The 20,518-nt window shown below is 39.0% G+C and overlaps 1 protein-coding gene across 3 annotated transcripts in view; it reads right to left on the reverse strand.

Moving 5' to 3' along the window:
- Window positions 1-20,518, reverse strand: part of Ssbp2 (single stranded DNA binding protein 2) — a 263,562-nt gene that overhangs the window by 73,952 nt on the left and 169,092 nt on the right. For 2 of the 3 annotated variants that reach the window (XM_059276409.1, XM_059276412.1), the window contains one exon: window positions 918-1,007. The exons of the other annotated variant lie outside the window; for it this stretch is intronic. In XM_059276409.1, the coding sequence (XP_059132392.1) occupies window positions 918-1,007 (90 nt within the window). The remainder of the gene's footprint in view (window positions 1-917; window positions 1,008-20,518) is intronic. 3 annotated transcript variants of the gene reach the window in all.

Genomic DNA, 20,518 nt, shown 5'->3' on the forward strand with positions numbered 1-20,518 from the left:
TTCAATGTATCTATTTTGAAAATTTACTTATAATTTAATCTCTCCATTTTCACCTTTATAAGTACCTTAATAACCGATGATTATCAAGAATTTTGAAATTAAAATTAAAGCAAAATATCAATTTGGCTTATAGGTATCTACTACATTATCAAGATAGCATTTATATATTAATTTCTATGATGCCTCCCACCTAACTCCTAAATTCTTAATTTTCTCAGAGTGTTATAAAATTAACCATATACAAAAAAAAAAAAACTCTTTAGAATTTATACTGATATGTTGGTTTGGGTTAGAATTCTATCAGATTTAAGATGAAGATCCATAAAATTAAAAAATGATGTATTATAGCTCTAAAATCATTACTGTCATTGCTAAAAGAAGCAGGTACTGAAATTTAAAAATGCTAAATACAGTTGAAAAATTTGATCTTCAAATTTTATATAATTCTATTAATAGAAATCCCAGCTGAAAAATCACAAAGGCGATTTCAGATATTTTGATACAGCCTAAAATTTTTGTTATGTGAATAGAATATGACTTGGCTACTTCTGAAAATACAGCCAAATCTTGATTAGTCTTAGTCTATAGAAATACAGATAGTTGAAAATGGACCTCTTCACATCTTTAGCATCTTTCCCACAGTGTTCACCACAGTGAACTTACTCTAATTTGCACTTTGATTTCTTTTCCTTCTTAATCAATGGAATGGTTTAATATTAATATAACAAATAATACAATAGAGGAAGGAAACTGTAATAGATAACCAGTCTGAGCAATCAAGAGTTGGCTGTACAGTATCATATTTACTTTAAGAATCAAACTAGAAGAACTAAACAGCCTCATCCTACTTCATATCGTAAATAAACACCAAGCAGGAGTTCCTATGCCTTAACAGTCCTAGTCAAGTCTCCGAGTACCTGAAAGAACCCTGGTGGCACAGGACCTACTGGCATGCCATCTCCTGGGGGCATGTTTCCTAGCACGGGGCTGGGAGCTGCTGCAGCACTCTGCAAAGAATAAAGGAGAGACAGAGCTACATCATTACAGAGAAGGCACAGGACCACAGGCTGCTCAGATGAGCACAGATCGCAGGGGGCTGCTTTCGCACTCCTGGGAGCAAAAGCTGCTCATTTCCCACTCGACAAGTGAACTGAGGTTAACAGTGTGATAAACAATGTCAGTGGCTTTAACGGACCTCTAGAAATTCCGTGAAGGCAAAGACCTTTCATAAGATGACACATTTGAATACATATTAAAGGCTGACAGTAATGTGACAGATGATAAAAGTTTAAATAAATGATTAATTTTAAGGTACAGACATTTGAAATGGCAAACGTTAGAAATGAATGTACAAATAGGTAAAGGTCTGTGTACGATGATCACAGGGATTAGGAGAAAGACTTTAGGTTATACTTAGATATGTCATAAACAAGTATAATTAATTTCCCGCCTATAGACAGCCATTCACTTCAATATGTCATAATCATTACGAAAATATAAAGTATAAGGTGGTTAGGATGGCAATGCAAATAGGAGAGTGAAGAAGAGAAATAAACTAGATTTGAAGACACTGGTCTCACACAAGTTATAAAAATCAGACTGAAAAATTCAAAGTTTACTTCATTTATAATCTTTTCATGAAATCCTAGCGTTTAATTAAACAGGAATATGAAAAAATAAAACCTTTGCCTTAGATTCTTTGTAGTCAAGTCAGGATTATATATATATATATATATATATATATATATATATATATATATCTTCAAGTTGGAAAATAAAATCCATAGTTGCAGAGCAATTTTATGCATACCTGAGATATATATATATATATATATATATATATATATATATATATATATGTGGAACTATGGATTTTATTTTCCAACTTGATTAAACACAATTTAAAGTCCTAAAATTACTCAAGAAGGGACCCGATGGGGATATAAACTAGTACCACCTTTATGGAAAAACACATGCAAGGTCCTCAAAACAATCAGAAACAGAGCTATTACACCAGCTGACATTCTTTCTACTGTGTATACATCCAGAAGAAAAGAAATTATTGTGTTGAAGAGACATCTGCAATCCTGTTCTGTCTACAGTGCTGTTTATAACAGCCAAAATATAGAATCAACCTAAATGTTCACTGATAAATGGATGATTAAGAAAAACGTGGCCCATATACACAATGGAATTTTATTTAGCCGTAAAAAACGTGACAGCGTGAATGAACCTCGATGACATTATGTTAAGGTCAAACAAGGCAGGGCAGAGACTAACAGCACACGACCTGCTGCAAATGTGAATTTAAAGAGCTGACCTCGGAAGTGGGGAAGAGCGAGGGGTTAGTGGAGGATCAAGGGATAAGGAAACAGGCTGCGGAGTAAGTCCAGTGTCACAGTGAGGTGTGAGGAGCAAGTTCTGGTGTTACATTGAATGGAGTGTAATTGTGGCTAGCAACAATGTATTATAGGTTTCAAAATAGGAGGAAGAGAAGATTCTGAATGATTTTACTGCAAGGGCACCAGAGAGGCTGAAGACACACCGATTTGATTCTTAACAGCTTTGTTGTAAAAAATATTCCAAGCAGGTTCCACAGTTACGCACATGCTGTCCTGCCTTACTATGTACACAAGCGCATCTATCCAAGCATTTGTAGCTCACGGAAGATATGGTATCTTAGCATGTTATACTGCATAGTTCCTGGATTTTTTTAAACAACAACAAAAAAAATGTTTATTCCACAAAACTTGAAGTTGTTCAGAGCAATGATTTTCATAGTTCCCAAAGATATGTAAACTAAACTGTGATTGTGTGAAATACTGCTTATGAACCCAAATGTAATTTCAGCCAAAGAATATGAATACAAAAGAGAAAACTACTTCTCAAACACTAAGGTATAGGGACATACTCTCAGGAAAGGATGCAATGTCATTTAGTGACTATTACCTGACTGTTGCCCTAACCAGCTACTGTTTCATTTTGCACAGTGTCACACATACTCTTTCTAAAATGAAAATAAACTGCTTTTCCATTTAACTAAGCTTGCATACAAATTCAATACACTGTTGGGGGTGCAAATTTACAATCAACCACCCTGTTAGCCTTAAATGCACAGTTACAACCAGGTCTAGGAAGTGGGATTTCTTCTATGTCCTTGAAACTGTAACTCAAATCTATTTTTTCATCTATTCTTAGTTGCCCCAAAACTACACTGGTAAGTTTTTTCCTATATTAGAAAAATAAAACCAGTTCATTTGGACCATATGTAAAGAATGTATATTGTGTTTCCCCCCCCACTACATTGTCTATAGATATTTGTTACTTTTTCCATGAAAGATCTTCATAACATGTGTATCCTGTGATATGCTTGCTTCATGAGAGTTTATGCTCTTATTTTATAAGTTCGGGAAATAATCACTTTTTTTGTTTTCTCTCCCTCATCAAGGGTTTTGAGGGTTAATACAGCAGCAGACATAACAAAAATAAAACCCTTGCTTTACGGCTTATTCCTAGCAAGGGGAGAAAGGCAGTCAACAAAACAAATAAAGGAGAATATTGTTGTGATCTGCTCCATGGAGAACAGAAGAACAGGGTAGAGCCCTCAGCGGTCAAGAGGACAGCGCTGACAATTTTGAAAGCACTGTGAAGACACAGGAAGCCCCAGATCAGGGACAGTGACTCCTGACTGACATAAACAAGCCTTTCATTGTTTTGTTGTTGTCTTCTCTGTTTCTGTCTGTCTGTCTGTCTGTCTCTGTCTCTCCAAGTTTGTATGTTCTAGAGTTTAATATAGAGTCTCATGTAGCAGTTTCTCATAGTCCTGACTGGCCTAGAACTCACTACATACCTGAAGCTGGTCTTGAACTCCTGCCCCTCCTGCTCCTCCCCCCCACTCACCCCCGCCCCCAGGTGTGTGCTACCATTCCCAGCTCTTACTGTCGTTAGACTCTCCTTACATTTCAAGACAGGCCAAATTCTTATTGTACGAGGGTAAGTGTGAGGAGCTTCACTTTCAACATCCATGCTGGTTCACAATGGTAGGGTTACCCGCAAACGCAGGAGTCTGATGCCTAGAGGACTCACAGCACAGGGCACAGGTAGTTATTTGGTGTGAGAATAACTTTTAGTCCTCTTTTAAAGATACAAAAGGAACACAATATTAGAAATGATCCACGGCACCAAGTCCTCGTCCAGATCATGCTGACAGACTTGGCTTTGCGGACCACAGGCTGAGCTATACTGTCAGTCACTTTGCTAGGCTCTACTCACAAGTCCACCCGTGCTATTGTATTGTGTGACTCAGCTTAGCACACCATTGGTCCACTAACAAACGCTACTCTGATAAATACCACGGATGTATACTCATTAGTACTGTAAGTACTATCAAACAACAATCCTCCAGCTGACTACCATGCTAATTTATACACAGCGTCTATCTAAATATTGTAAGTATTGACTCTGTAAACTGAAGAATCAAGCTGTTTGGATGAAAGCTTCTAGAAGGAAAGGGTTCTAAGTTTCCTGGAAAACTTGTTTCAAGTTTACTTATAACACACGAGACAAATTTAATCCATTACCTAAGAATGAACAGAAAGTTTTAGTTGGGCCTAAGTCAGAAGTGTGTGGGAGTCTGTAGCTGATGACAAGAGAAAACGGCTTAATTATATGAAAACTAAGGATCAATTTCACTGGAATTGCATGAATTTTTATAAAAGTATCATGGGATATCCTTTATTATATAATTGTTTTGGGTTGATTTTTATAATAACTTCCTATCTTAATAAAAGAAAAACATACAACATGGCTTTAGGATATTTCTTGTAACTAAACTGAATGTGTGAGACTTCCATTCAGATATAAACATATCTTTTTATTGTCTCTTCTACTGGATTCCTTTGTGTGCTTTAAATACGTATTTTTCAGATATATACATCCTAATATACATTTTATTAAGTCCTTAGTTCTGTATTTGAGTGTTGTAGAGAAAAAGAGATGCCTATACCTCTAAGAGGTTTCAAAACAGTAGACAAAGCTAAAAATATTCATCTATCATAAAATAGCACAAGCTTTTTTCAAGACTTTATACACCTAGTAACTGCTCCTTGAATTACTAAGAGGGCTAGAGAACCAGCTCCTGACTATAATGTGAGAGACAAGATGTAAAACCTGTGTTTGGAGGAACAGAAAGAATATTAAGGATGTGTAAAAATATAAAGTAATAACTGTAAAGATAAGAAGGGGGTATGACTTAGGGGGTATGGAAGAGGATTGAAAGGAAGGGTATGAAGGGGAAACAGGATTACTGGTTTTCATTACTAAGTCATGTGCACGATTTAAGACTCTGATTTCAGTTGTGTCTCCTCCCAATCCAGGTGTTGCCAATGTGACTGAAGGGAGCGGTAGCGCCTCAAAGAGGAGATGGGGTACGAAGTGCCCCCGTTTCTAACAGCTCTATGTATCCTCATAAAAGAATGTGGGGAGCAAGTTCGTTCTGTGGCCTTCTGCCTTCCTCAAACAAGGACACAGCGAAGGTCCCCCCACTAGGTGGCAGTGCTCAGTCTCAGACTTCCCAGTCGCTAGGCTGTGACAGAGATTTCTTTTTCTTTCTAAATTTCCGGTCTTAGATACTTTGTTATGGCAACACAACACACTAGCCACATATAGACATTTTAAATAAAACCTTAAAATGGTGGTAGTAGTTATTCTGCTATACCAATTATAATGCAAGGTACACTGAAATAGTCTTACATTTCTACTCACATTGGATTTGAAGGTCTCAGATGCCCAAACTAATATGCTATAGTTCTTCATATCAGCTCAGAGAGAATGAGTTAAAAACTAAACTCCTACTTCTCCCAGTCACCACTAGCTGCAGCCAGAGTCCCTGGATACCAATATTTCATCTACCTATACTTTTTCCATGTCTGCCTGATACATATTGGTTGTCCTACCTGGAGGGCATTTCCGTCATTCACCCTAACCCATGATGATAATAATGATTACTTGCACAGATCTCTCTACATGCGCCTGCTCCAGTATATAAGAGCTACATGGCACATAGACGTCCTAACAATGGTTTGCTGCACAATTTCTTTCATTTGCTTAGTTCATCATCTCTGAATCCAAGCACATTTGTTCTAAACATACTCCCATAGCCCTTCCTTTCTCCTGAAGAAGCTCTTCTGAAAAATCTTTGTCACAGAACGATCACAACTGTGGAACTACATCTCTGTACCAATAGAAAAAACTAAATCACTGGCATTTTTATTTCAATATTGACTTTTTTCCTAAGAAGGTAATCATAACACTCATTTAAAAGATACAATATCATTTACACCTTAGTTTACAATTATGCAAGATGGATGTTTCTGTTGGGAGCAGCTGTGCCTGTCTGTAGTCCCAGCACTTAAGAGGATGAGGCAGGAGGATGCTATGAATTTAGGGCCAGTCTGTGCTACATAGCGAAACCATAGCCACAAGATGCAAATAAACAGACAAACAAAAACCAATGTATCTACTCAAAAACATGTTTATCTTATTTATATATGTTAAACTCTCTTAACATATATAAATTTGAAGCTTAACCATTCTCGAATTTATTTCCCTTAACAACACTGTTAGCCTGGATCTGACATAGTATTTAACTAATAAACTACTTTAAGATTTACCCAGAAACAAATAGGAACACACAATCAAGCAGAAATTTAATGAATTTTTAAGTAAAATATTTTTAATTATTTTACTTTAATACCTTGGATGACTTTTATCAATGAATATTTTTAAAGCTATTTAGAATGTTTCTTCTTTCAAGAAAGTTAGTACACATAAAAAAGGAACCCAAGACTAGCTTGAGCCAAAATCTTATTACTTAGTTTTAAAAGATGTTTATTTAAAGGGGACATAGCAGGTGGCTTACAAAAAGGCACGATGAAACTAAATTAGTAAATGAAAATACTTGTTTCTATTCACTCCAAACGGAACCAGTAATTAAATCATGGAGCCTGCTCTCACATGCAAGCATGTGCCCATCTTTGCCTCCTTTCCTCTCAGTATAGAGTGTACTGCTTATCTCTGCTACTGGATTTTAAACTAGTCCACTGCTTCATAGAGCAAAACCAAGCACCACTACAGGTCAGCACATAAAAACAAATAAAAGGTAACCGCAAAGGGAGCTGTTTAATCTGTAATATTTGGAAGTGATCACTTTAAATTACTTGTCAGAGATCCTAAAAATAGATCGTATTTATACAAAATACAATACACCCAAGAGAAAGCAGGAAGTTCAGCCTATAACTGGTTCTCCCTTTTAGAACATATAAACGGAGGGGTTTTGTTGTTGTCGTTGTTGTTTTGTTTTGTTTTTTAAGTATACTAGTGAGTTGTTTTAAAATCTGGCCCTTGTGAGACAGTGGCTGAAACAAAATCTTCCTATGGTTCTCCTTCTAACCCTATGTCAGCATGCTTTTTAAGAATTACTGATGTTCATTTATGAACTTGCAAGAGATGTACACCTGTGATCTTCATGAAGGTTGTTAAAAGCCTCGACATAGACAGTTACTATGCCTTATTAAAATGGATCTATCTAACCCTAAGCCGCAGAGGGATGCTGCCCCTAAAACAGGCACACTGAATCCTGGAGTCTGTACTGTTCCTCAATTGCCCCTTGAAATCCTTAGAGGAAGCCTTTGAAACTGTCCTTACACACCGCATCTCATTCTTTAGGGTATTCTCATGCCGAGAATCGTCTTCCTTAAAAAGGTGAGCTTCTTTTTTCAAAGCAAATAAAAATCATTCAGCACAGTTCTGGGGAAACTGAGTGAAAAAAACTGGGTGAAAAATTTTTGAAACAGAAACTTAAATATGACTTTTTTTCATATAAAACTGGCTCAAAAGCCAAGTGTGGTAGAGCATGTCAGTATTCTCAATGCAAAAAAGAAGAGGCAGGAGGATCATTGAGTTTGGGGACAGCTTACTCTACATAGAGAGTTCCAGACCACCTAGGAGTATCCATCTTAAAATCAAAAATAAATAAAATACAGTAGGCCCAGAATTCAAATGAAAGAATGTGAAGTTTTAATGATGCCAACATACTGAGGTGCCTTAGGCTTGTACACATATTTCAAGCCCATTTTTGACTTGATATTTTTCGTTCATGCACACATTTAAACACAACAAACTTTACGAACACCCCATAGGTAACCGTGTACTGAGCAGACCCTGCTCTTGTTCAGAGACATTTATAATCTTAAAAGAAGACAGGTAGTTTTACTCAGTTTTACTTGGTAGCATGGTAAAAGTTAGAAAGCTGAGACCCGAAGAAAGAGTTGGTGATGAGGGTTAGATATACATCAGGATGGTTACGTGCTGTAAAGCAGAGATTGAGGAAGTAAGAACCCAGGCTGTGCAGCAGAGTGAAGGAACACGGGAATGTCAGAAGGGTCTATGCACTGGATGTAAGTACAACAAAGTGCTGTGTAGGGTGGCTCTAGCCTTGTCTTAAATGAATTAAAAGACAGTCACGGATTTCACTGTGACATTCCTGCATACTTTTCTCTTTTCTGCCCTATGCCACTGTCCCCACTTTACCCTGCTGCCCTTCTACAATATCCGGCATCTACTTTTATGTCATGTATGGTTCACTACCCTCACTTTAAGGTCTTCCCCTCTTATGGTCCCCTTTCCAGTTTCATGGTCTACACATCAACAAACAATAAATCAGAATTTATGGTTCCCGTGACCCTTGCATTAATTTACTGTAGTGCCTACCACATTATAATTAAAATTTCTGCTTTCAAACTGAGAAGAATCTCAAAAGACACGCCCTTTTCTTTCTCGTGTAGGTAGAACTTACTCTGAACACAAAGACAGTAAAAGTCAGCTGAACTGAGCTTCAGTTTATCAGGCTGATCTTTTACTTAAATAAAACTTGTCATTTACAGAATTAGTAAGTATACGGATTCTGAAATAGCACATGCAATTTTACACCAGGCAAGTACATCAAGTCTCTGGAAGAAAACTTAGTTCATATTTATTTTTCTTGTTTCCCAATAGGTGCATGTAGTTTTAAGGAAGGGTAACATGGGGTAAACTCTATAACCTTCATGTTAACATTCCCCATGGATGATGAACAGGAGTCGATGATGCTATTACATACAAAGTGTCAATTGATTTGTAGAATCATTTCATCTGAGTAGGAATCTGAGTACTGAAAGATGACCATATAACTCATTTTTAAGATCAGGCTCTCATGTGTGGTACCCAGTCACAGCTAGCCATCAAGTGAACACAGTTTTAAACACTGCTTTAAGACGAAGCCATAAAATAATCCTTTTTTAACTGTAGAATCACAAATGGTAGGTTATTCAACTAAATCAAATTAGATGCTTTAAACAAAATAAAATTTAAAGCAAAAAGAATTAGTGCATATAAAAAGCATTTTTACTCAATAAAAGGAGTAATTCATAAGTAAATTATAACCTTTAATGCATTTGAGAGCATAACCACAAAACTGACAAAACTACAAGGAAACTAATAAATTCAAAATCCCAGTGAAAGACTCAGAGGCCTCCAAGAAACCGATATATTAAGTAAACTAAGACAGGTTTATAACCAAAATTGACAAGCTAAATGTAATGGATACATACAAACAGCTTTCCCACAAGCAGAAAATGCACATTCTTTCCAGAATTCTTTCTACTTTAGGTGCATGGAATGCAAGAAGGTATTCTTAAGTATTTGGTAAAGTGAAATAGAAATAATTGTTTGACGCTCTAAGGTAATAAATAATAGAATCTAATAAATTGATAAAGACACAGCTAGAGGGAAACTACCCACCCTGTGTTCTTTCTGCCCTCCTAAGCAGCACTGAAGTAGAACGTAAACAGAAACACCTCTGAGGGGAGTAAACATCATTTAGGTTAGAAAGGTAATGGCTGTAAGAAGTGGTGATGTCTCTGCTCCAGTAAAAATGGCATGTTCTTTAGTATTTGCAAGCCCTTTGGATGCTCATGCCTAAGAGAGGCATTGTCACCTATATTCCACCTGTGAAAAGCAGGTTCAACCCTCTCCAAATACCCAAGAAAACAAAGGCCACTGAAATTGCACTAACTTAATCAGAGCTGTGAGAAAACACAGTCAAATTGAATGAATTTCATGAAAAACAGTTTTAGTTAAGCTAATCTTGAAGAAAAAAATAAGATGTTGGGAAGGAATTTAAAAAACAAAAACCTCTTACTAGACTAGTAATGCTAACAAGCCTTGAGGAAACAATGATTGTTGACCCGAAGAAAACAGAAAAAGAATCCTTGATAATCAGGGAAAAGCAAGATACGTGAGATGAGACCATTAACAGAAATTCTTGAATATCAAGATATAGATGATTTAATGAGTGAATGAGAATTATATTTTCACAAGAACTGAATAACTTTTTAAAAACCCCATTAATGAGGGATGAGGAAATTTCTCCAGCAGTAAAAAGAGGCCAGAAAAAAAAAGACAGTGGAGATACTTCCACTTAATGAATCGGTGGTTAGGTTAGAAAGTGGACCCCAGAAATCACAATGCAGGAACGAAAGCAACTGGCTGAGGTGTGGCACCATACGGAATGGCTGGGGTCCCCAAAGACAGCCGGGGAGAGGCCACAGGTGAAGGTGCAGCCTTTGGAGAGCCAGCATACTGGAGACCCCAGGACTGCGGGACAACCATGTGGAGAGCAGAAGCTGTGGTGAGGAGCTTGCCTGGACCCCGAGATCAGCAGTGTGTGCTGTGAAATGGCAGAGAAGTGGAGCCGCTCAGGGTTTCTGGAGCCCAGAGGATCATGAGTCCCAGAATGTCAAACACTGAATTTCTTACACTATTGACTTTGGTTTTTCTTTAGTTTGCTTGTAACTGTGTCCACTTCTTCCCTTTTGGAATAAGAAGTACGCAATTTTTTTTTTTTTTTTTTAATAGGAGTCCATAGTCAAGAGACTTTGGAGTTTAGAAAAACTTTGGAGTTTCAAAGATTGAACTTTTAAAGTGTGTCAACTTTTAAAAATGTGCGACTTCAAAAAGTTGGAATGTGTTTTACATTTTGATTTTGGTATTAATTTAAAAAATAAAGAAATTACAAGAAATAACCAAGCCAAGATTCAGATAATACAATACAATATAAAAGATACAGTTGAAAGAAAGACAATAAGAATGTAGATGCTGGCCAGGCAGTGGCAGCACACGCCTTTAATCCCAGCACTCGGGAGGCAGAGGCAGATGGATCTCTGTGAGTTCAAGGCCAGCCTGGTCTAGAAAGCGAGTTCCAGGAAAGGTGCAAAGCTACACAGAGAAACCCTGTCTCAAAAAACCAAAAAAAAAAAAAAAGAATGTAGATGCCATCTGAAACTTGTTCAGGGTTCAGTGAATGGATTTAGATAAAGCAGTTGGAATAGTGTCCAGCATAAAATATGGGATCAATAGGTATTAGCTATTATTATTACCATCTTTTATGTCATGTTTAGTTGCTACATAATCAGGTGTTTCAGAGGTCAGTGCGACATCACAGCTGAAGCACGTCTGGAGAACAGAGGTGGATAAATAAATATCTTTGACACTTCTGCCATCCTTACTACAATAATCAAGGTTTCCTTATCCTCCCTATAAAAATTATTTAGGCAGCCTTGCCTGCTTCTCTATCTCTGTATCTTTACTATTTCTTTACCAATCTGCTCATATTTTTAGGTTGCTGATATTTATTTATAAGAATAAACGTGTCTATGTCAATTTTTTCAAATGACTTTAAAACAAATGATGCTATCTTGTTTCTTAAAGGACAAATAATAGACAACTCAGAATAGTGTAGGGACACATTATTATGACGTTTTCCTCTGTCTTGAGTGTTATTAGTAGACTAGACATGGCTAATGGAAGACTGTGAATCTGACAATTTCCACAACCAAAATGCAAGGAGAAAACTACTAAAAATAAACAAACAAACAAACAGAGCAGAATATTCAAGAAGTGTGGGGCAACTACAAAAAGTATAATATATATGGAATAGTCAAATATTAAGACAGAAGCAACAAAACCTGAAAATTTCTCTTAGTTAATGGTAGATACCAAAGCCCAAAACTAGGAAACATAGAATACCAACCACTACACAAACAAAAATATATCATGCTTAAAATGCAGAAAATAAAGAATAAAAAAATGCTGCAAGAAGTCAAACTTCCTCTTGTTCTCCCAGCCCTAATCATCCCTCAGGCTGGACCAGAACACAGCTGCAGCCTCCCTCCCCCGTCCATTTCTCCTGTGGATCCTGTCATGGCCTTCCTCCCAACAACTGTCACTGTGTCCCAGTGGCCTCAGCAGACAGCCTCTACCCAACCACAGATCATGCCTGCCAGAAGACCAGGTAGCCTGCCCACAGAACTTCTCCACTCTCTCTGTTCCCCTAGACCAAATCCCTCAGTCCCCTCCCTCGTCCTGCCACAGACCCCAAGCTGCAGCCTTGTTTGACCCCTGCCCACATCTCCTGTGGATCCACAGAACATCCCTCCTGAGCTCCCTTCCCCACTTGCCCCTGCACCCCAGTCTCTAGCACAAACAGGCATTCCCTGTGAACACAAGAGCCTAGGAGGCCAGTAAACAAACAACACACAGCCATCACCCTCTCTGAAAATCCAAAAAGAAACAGAAACCAAGGAACAATATAGTCACTCAACAAAGACAAACCCAGAAATCAGAACCTAGACCTAAATTATCCCAAACACAGATGCCAATGTGAGAGCAGAGTCAGTAACAGCCAGTACAGTATGTCTCCAACAGTGCTCAGCTATTCTACCACAGCAAGTCCTGATACTCCAACATAGCTGAAGCATAAGAAAAAACTTTAAAACTACATACATGACAATGATAAAGGTCCTTAAAGAAGAAATGAATAAATTCTTTAAAGAAAGCCAAGAAAAAACAAACAGTTGAAGGAAATAAAACTGTTCAAAGCCTAAAAATGGAAACAGAAGCAATAAAAAAAACATAAACTGAGGGACTTCTGTGTTGTGGTATATTATTTTAACTAGGCAAACGTGTTACATTTGTTTATGCTGCAGACTATTACTTTAACTGTGTAAAGGTGTGCTACATTTGTTTATTATGCTGCATTTGTTAAATGATGTAAGTGTGTATATTTAATTATGTAAAGATGCTTCTTGTACCTTTTGGGCATCTCCTTCTTTATGCTAGAAAAATTTGCGTTTGTTTCACCTTGCCTGCCTAAGGCACATGATTGGTCTAATAAAGAGCTGAACAGCCAATAGCAAGGCAGGGAAAGGATAGGTGGGGCTGGCAGGCAGAGAGAATAAAAAGAAGGAGGAGTCTAGAACACCAGAAGAGAAGGAGGGAGAAGGAGAGGGACATGCCTGGGGCCAGAAGCCAGGCAGCTACCAGCCAGCAGTGAAAGTAAGATATACAGAAGGGAAGAAAAGTAAAAAGACCTGAGGCAAAAGGTAAATACAGAGAAACAGGTTAATTTAAGTTAAAATGGCTAGCCATAAATGAGCCTAAGCTAGGCTGGCTGGGCATTCATAACTAATAAAGAAGTCTCGGTATCACGATTTGGAAGCTGGTTGGTGGACCAAAAGAAAAAGCCTGGTACAATGCTGGAAATGAAAAATTTAGGAATTCTAATAGGAACTACAAAGGCAAGTTTTACCAACAGAATATAAGAGATGGAAGACAGAATCTCAGGCATTGACCTTATTATAAAAGAAATGGATACACCAGTCAAAGAAAATGTTAAATATAAAAAATTCCTGACACAAAACATCCAGAAATCTGGGAAACTATGAAAAGATCAAATCTAAGAATAATATGAATAGATGAAGGAGAAGGAACCCAGCTCAAAGGCCCAGAAAATATTTTCAACAAGATCATAGAAGAAAATTTTCCTAACATAAAGGAGATGCCTATAAGGTACAAGAAGCATATAGAACACCAAATAAATTGGACAAGAAAAGAAAGTCCTCTGCCACATAATAATCAAACCACTAAACATACAGAACAAAGAAAAAAATTGTAAAAGCTGTGAGAGAAAAAAGATCAAGTAACATATAAAGGTAGATCTATTAGAATTACACCTGACTTCTCAATGAAGACTCTAAAAGTCAGAAGGGTTTGGAGAGATATGATGCAGGCTCTAAGAGATCACAGATGCCAGACAAGACTATTATACTCAGCAAAAGTTCCAATCACCATAGATGGAGAAAATAATGTACTCCATGATAAAGTCAAATACAAAAACAGGTTTCTACAAATCTAGCCCTATAGGAGGTTCTAGAAAGAAAAGTCTAGCCCAAGAAGGTTAACTACAACCATGAAAACAGAGGAAATAAATCTCACACAAACAAAACCAAAGGAAGAAAACTTCTCTCCTCTCTCTCTCTGTCTCCTCTCTCTCTTGAAGTGTGATCCTAATTAGTCTTACCAATAAAAACCAGGAGACAGATATCGGGGTATAACCTGAAAGGTCAGAGAAGCAAAGGAGCAGCCACCAGCAACTTACCTCTCCAGATCCTCAGACCTAAAAGGGGCTGAGATCCTGTCTCCATCTGCTTTATATTCCTGTCTCCACCTTCCGATCGTGCTGGGAATAAAGGTGTGAGCCTCCCAAGTGCTGGAATTAAAGACATGAGCCTCTAAAGTGCTGGGATTAAAGGCATGTACCACCACCACCTGGCCTCTATGGTTAACTAGTGGCTAGCTCCACCCTCTGAATCTCCAGGCAAGCGTTATTTGTTCAGAACACAAACAAAATATCATACAACAATCTCTTTCTCTCTATCTCACACACACATACACACACATCACCACCACCACTACCAACAACAACAACAAAATAAACAGGAATCAACAATCACTGGTAACTGACATTCCTCAATATCAATACTTTCAATTCTCCATAAAAAGAGACAAGCGAACAGAATGGATGTGAAAACAGGATACATCCTTCTGATGCCTCCAAGAAACACACCTCAACATCAAGGATAGGTATTACCTCAGGATAAACGGGTGGAAAAGATATTCGAAGCATAAAAACAGATAGGTTGATCAATGGAATTGAATTAAAGACCCAGACATAAATCTGCACACTTATGGATACCTGATTTTTTGATAAAGAGGACAGAAATACACACTGGACTAAAGACAGCATCTTCAACAAATGGTGCTGGTCTAACTGGATACTTGCAGTAGAAGAATGTAAATAGATCCATACTTATCACCCTGAATAAAACTCATGTCCAAGTGGATCAAAGACCTCAACATAAAACCAGACACACTGAACTTGATAGAAGAGAAAGTGGGAAATAGCCTGGCACAGGAGACAAGGTCCTAAACAGATCACCCACTATGCAGGCACTAAGATCGACAATTAATGAATGGAACCTCATGAAACTGAAAAGTTTCTGTAAGGTAAAGGACACGGTCAATAGGACAAAGCAGCAGCCTACAGAATGGGGAAAGAGCTTCACCAAACCTACATTGACAGAGGGCTGGTCTCCAAAATATATAACCAACTCAAGAAACTAGACATCAAAATACCAAATAATCCAATTAAAGTGTTACAGATCTAGACAGAGACTCAGTTACATATACTCACAAGGCTGAGACAGGAGCACTAAACCTGGCAGCTTATGGCAGGCTGCACAATACAGCAAAACCCACTTTTGAAGAAGCCAAACCAAACCAGTACAATACGAACAAAGCTGAAAAATAAAAACCTGCACAAAAATGTTGGCGGCCACTTAATCCATGACTGTGAATGCTGAGAAGCAACCAAGATGCCCTTCTGTAAGTAAACAGACAAGTAAACTTTATTCCACACAATGGGGTCATATTCATGCACTAAAATAGAGTTATCAAGGCATGAAAAACCGTGGAGGAATGTTAAATGAGTCCACAAGAGTCTGTCAAAGGGTATGAGGACTTATTAGACATAAAATGGGGAGGAATACACTCAGGGATACAGAACAAAGTAAACAGCCATCCTTATGCTCTGTCTGGTCTCAGACCACCCCAAGAGAGAGTAAATGTGCTCCTCCTCCTCAGTTTTAAGCAGTCAATTACCCAGAAAAACAACCTGGCCTCTATTAGGCCAGATATCCTAAGGTCATTGGTGGAAGGAATTCCCACAGCAGAGGAAATTTAAATGCACATTACAAATAAAGTAAGTCTATCTGAACAGGCTGCATACTGATTCCAAATACATGACAATCTAGAAAAGACAAAAGGAGACAATGAAAGCTCATGGTAATCAGAAGTTGGGCAGAGATGAGGATTCTAGAGACAGAGAAACTATTCTGTCACTACAATGGGGAACACATGTCATTATAGACTTGCCCCAAACACAGACTTTTTACAACCCCAAAGGTTTACCGTATGTAAGATATGGCCTTTGGGTGAAAATCATGTTCTATGTAGATTCACAGAGTGTAAGACGTATGTGGTAGGGGATGTGGGTTGTGGATAAGCCAGGTGGCAGTGTGTAATGGGAAGTTATATGGGAAATCTCTTAGCATTGTGAATGTATCTGCAAACTGTTCTAAAGCTGCTCCAAATGAATCTGTTAAAAAAAGAAACAAAGAAAATGAAAAAATATCCAGAGATTATGGTATCATTTCCAAGTTCTTAACAAAGAAAACTGTGGTGCTGGAGAGATGGCTGGGGGGGGGCTTGAGGGGGCGTGCATTAAGACTGCTCACTGCTCTCACAGGCCTACAGCTTGGATAGCACATACACTGGCAGCCTACAAATGCCTATAACTTCAGCTCCAAGGGATTTAATGAGCTCTTCTGACCTCTGTGGGCACAGGTGCATGTATACACACATGCAGGTGTGTGTAAATAATAAATAAAAATAAATTTTAAAAAAGCAAGAAAAATGTTTTGAGCTGCAATCTAATGTCCTACTTGTGCCCAAAGAAACAATTCAGAAAAGGGCTGGGTGTGGGGGACTGTTTAAGGGAAGAGGGTCGGCAGTCATAGGCAGAGTGGAGTAGAGAGCAGCGAGGGGTGATGGGATAAAGAGGAGGGTTAACCCAAAGGAAAGGGGTATGAAGGGCACATGGAAGCCCACTTTTTTGAACCCTGTCCTGGTTAGGTTTTGATCTTTGTTGTTACTGCTTTGTCAACTTGAATCAAGCTAGGGTCACCTGGGAACAAGAGGAGAGTTCAATGGAGAAAAAGCCTTGGCGGACTGGCATGTACTTAAGTCTACGGGGCATTTTCTTGACCAGTGACTGATGTGCAGGCTCTAGCCCACTGTGGGTGGTGTCAAACAGGCGGTCCTGGGGTGTCTAAGAGCACAAGCCGAGTGAGCAGGAGAGACAGGCCAGGAAGCAACATGCCCATGGCCGCCGCCTCAGTTCCTGGCTCCAGGCTCCTACTTTAAGTTTCTCTGCCGACTTTCCTGAATGATGGAATACAATACATGTGGGATGTAGTAAGCCCCCTTTCTTCTCCAGGTTGCTTTTGGTAGGTGTTTTATTGCAGCGCTAGAAAGCTAAGACAAAACCCAATGTCATAAAATAATTGGAGGGGTAATAGAATATGTGTGAAATAAAAAAGAGGCATGGCTAAAGGATTAGGTGGAGACAGGGCTTGGGAAAACGAGGGGTAGTGGGTGGATCAACCAAAATTAAGTATGAAAAAGCTTTATAGAAACCCACCGGTTACTAAAGTAATTTTTAAATCCAACTTAAAAAAACAAAGCAAAACAAACAAAAATGAGTTTGAACGGAATTACTATGCCTGGGTGGAGAATGTTGTCCCCAGAAGATGTAGGTTGTTAAAATGAAAATCACAGTGTAAGGCATGGGGTATCTCCCTACAAATTATCGCTCAGGGAGTCCTCTAGTGTCTCAAAAACAACATAGGTATTGTCATTGCCAGTAACCATGGTTACCACCATAACTACAAACAAAGACCTTATGGTTAAAGGCATCTAATATTTTGGCTGCAAGACAAAGGGAAGTCATCCTTAAGCCAATGGGAATCCCCCCCGACACACACCAGCAGCATGTGCTACAGGCCGTTGGAAAGGACAGGGCAGCAACTGGATTCCCAGCACTGGATCCCACATGCTGCAGTTCTGTGCCAGGCCATGTGTGCTCACCTGTCCATCGTGGCATGACTGTTACAACTAAGGAACTGCTCTCTGATTAGATCTGAGGGTTGCATCACAGGAGGAAGTTTTTGGCTGGGACTGGTAATTCTGGTCAAAAGTCCCTGGCTGGGGAGGTTGAGGGCTCTATGGTAGAACTTGTTGTTTTTATTTTGGTAGATGGTCATACTACCAAACTGCCTTTTAAATACTTATTCTGTTATCCCCTAGACCAGGGCTGCTTTCACCCTTGGTCATTTTGCAGCAAGTGGCAGCCAATAGAGACAGTCTTGAAAATATTAAATTTACAAATATTTCAAATCATCCTTGTGGTAGTGTTTGTTTTCTGCTCTTTTTTGGTGGGCCCACCACCCAGCTCCCAAATCAATCATATACAGAGGCTTATTCTTAATTATGAATGCCCAGCCTTAGCTTGGCTTAGTTTCTAGCCAACTCTTCTTCTTCTTCTTCTTCTTCTTCTTCTTCTTCTTCTTCTTCTTCTTCTTCTTCTTCTTCTTCTTCTTTTCTTCTTCTCCTCCTCCTCCTCCTCCTCCTCCTTCTTCTTCTTTAGACAGGGTTTCTCTGTGTAGTTTTGGTGCCTGTCCTGGACCTCACTCTGTAGAACAGGCTGGCCTCGAACTCACAGAGATCCTCCTGGCTCTGCCTATCGAGTGCTGGGATTAAAGGCGTGTGCCACCACCGCCCTGCTGTAGCCAGCTTTTTTTTTAAGCTAAATTATTCCATCTATCTTTGCCTCTGAGCTTTTCCCATTCTCTTACTTCTGTAAATCTCACTCTTACTCCAGGGCTGGCTGGGTGGCTGGGTGGCTGGCTCCTAGCATCCTCTTCTCCTTGTTCTCTTGCTCTTTCTTCTTCTCCCAGATTTCTCCTTCTATACATTCCCTCTGCCTGCCATCCCCACCTGTCCTTTCTCCTGCCTTGCTATTGGCCGTTCAGTTCTCTATTAGACCATCAGGTGTTTTAGACAGAGTTAAACAAATGCAACATAAACAAAGGAACACCTTAAAATACTATCCCACCACACCCTCGTTCTCCTTTCCACTTACAATGCTGAAGTGCCAGTTCAGGGATTACAGCTACATCACTGACATAGAGAACATCTGATTGCTGGCACTGTATTGTAAGTGGGACTTGACTTCCTGCCTTAGTTTAGTCTTTATCATCAGTCAGTCTTTCTGCTCTGACCATGTCATATCACACTGTCCATTATCTATGCTGTGATCATGTCACTGATACAGTCAATCAAATGTTTTCTTCAAGTCTCACTTTTCTACACTGATTCTAGTCTCTTCCCTATGTGCTCTGAAGCTGGGTGGGTCGGGCTTTACTCCCACCGCCTTCCTGTATGCCCCTTCTATCTTGCCACCACTTTTGTTGTTTATATGGATCTATATTCCAGGCCCAAACTGTAAACTATTGCAAAGAACAGTGCACACCTAGATCCCCTCTGTATCAAAGGTATTTGGTAGCATGTATGCAAAGAAACAAAAGTTACCTCCTTGCCTAGAATTGTATCATTTAAAGGGTTCTTATTGTATACCCATGAAACTATCACTACCAACACTCTACTCACTGCTCATATATTGACTGCCTGTTAATATAAAACTATAGAAGTACTTTTAAAAAGTCAAACTCTCTCTGTCTCTGTCTTTCTCTCTCTGTGTGTGTGTGTGTGTGTGTGTGTGTGTGTGTGTGTGTGTGTGTGTTCAGAGGAGGGGATCTTAAATGTCATTACCCTAAAATGGGGGGAAATGCCCCTAAGAGACACCACAGACTGACAGACAAAATGTCCAGTGGCAGGAATGGGTTATCCCTTTTAGAGCTGTTGGCCAGTGAGGTCCCATAGATGCCCGAAACATTACAAGTTATTGCCAGTGCTCTTGATTTACCTCCAGAACTTGACAGTAAGACCCTACTGCAGACAATACTGCAGATTAGAAGCACAAACACGGAGAAATCAAGCCGGTGTCATACTGTAGGCTTCACCCTTATCAGTTAGCTTCCATGGTATTAGAATGGCTGTGGCCATGCTGGGAGGATAAAGTAATCATCGCTCTTACACAGCTGTGAGCAACAATAACCACTGGGTCAGAAGACACATGCCTACTACTGCAACAGTGGCAACAATGTCCTGGGAACAGCCAATCACTTTCTGATTGAATTTAGGCTCAGTCCCCAAGATGAAACCGATAGCCAGAACAGTAAGTTATCAAGATGAAGAACCTGTGGCTAGACAGGTCATAGGCCCTGGGGGAAGAGCCTACTACGATTATTTTGCTAAATGATATAGTATTGAACCAACTCCCAATGACTTATTGTTATATCCATACTATAACATGGGTTAGCACATCTCTCAAGCCTCATCAGAG

The sequence above is a fragment of the Peromyscus eremicus genome, chromosome 11 (genome assembly GCF_949786415.1).
Source record: "Peromyscus eremicus chromosome 11, PerEre_H2_v1, whole genome shotgun sequence".
NCBI lineage: Eukaryota > Metazoa > Chordata > Mammalia > Rodentia > Cricetidae > Peromyscus > Peromyscus eremicus.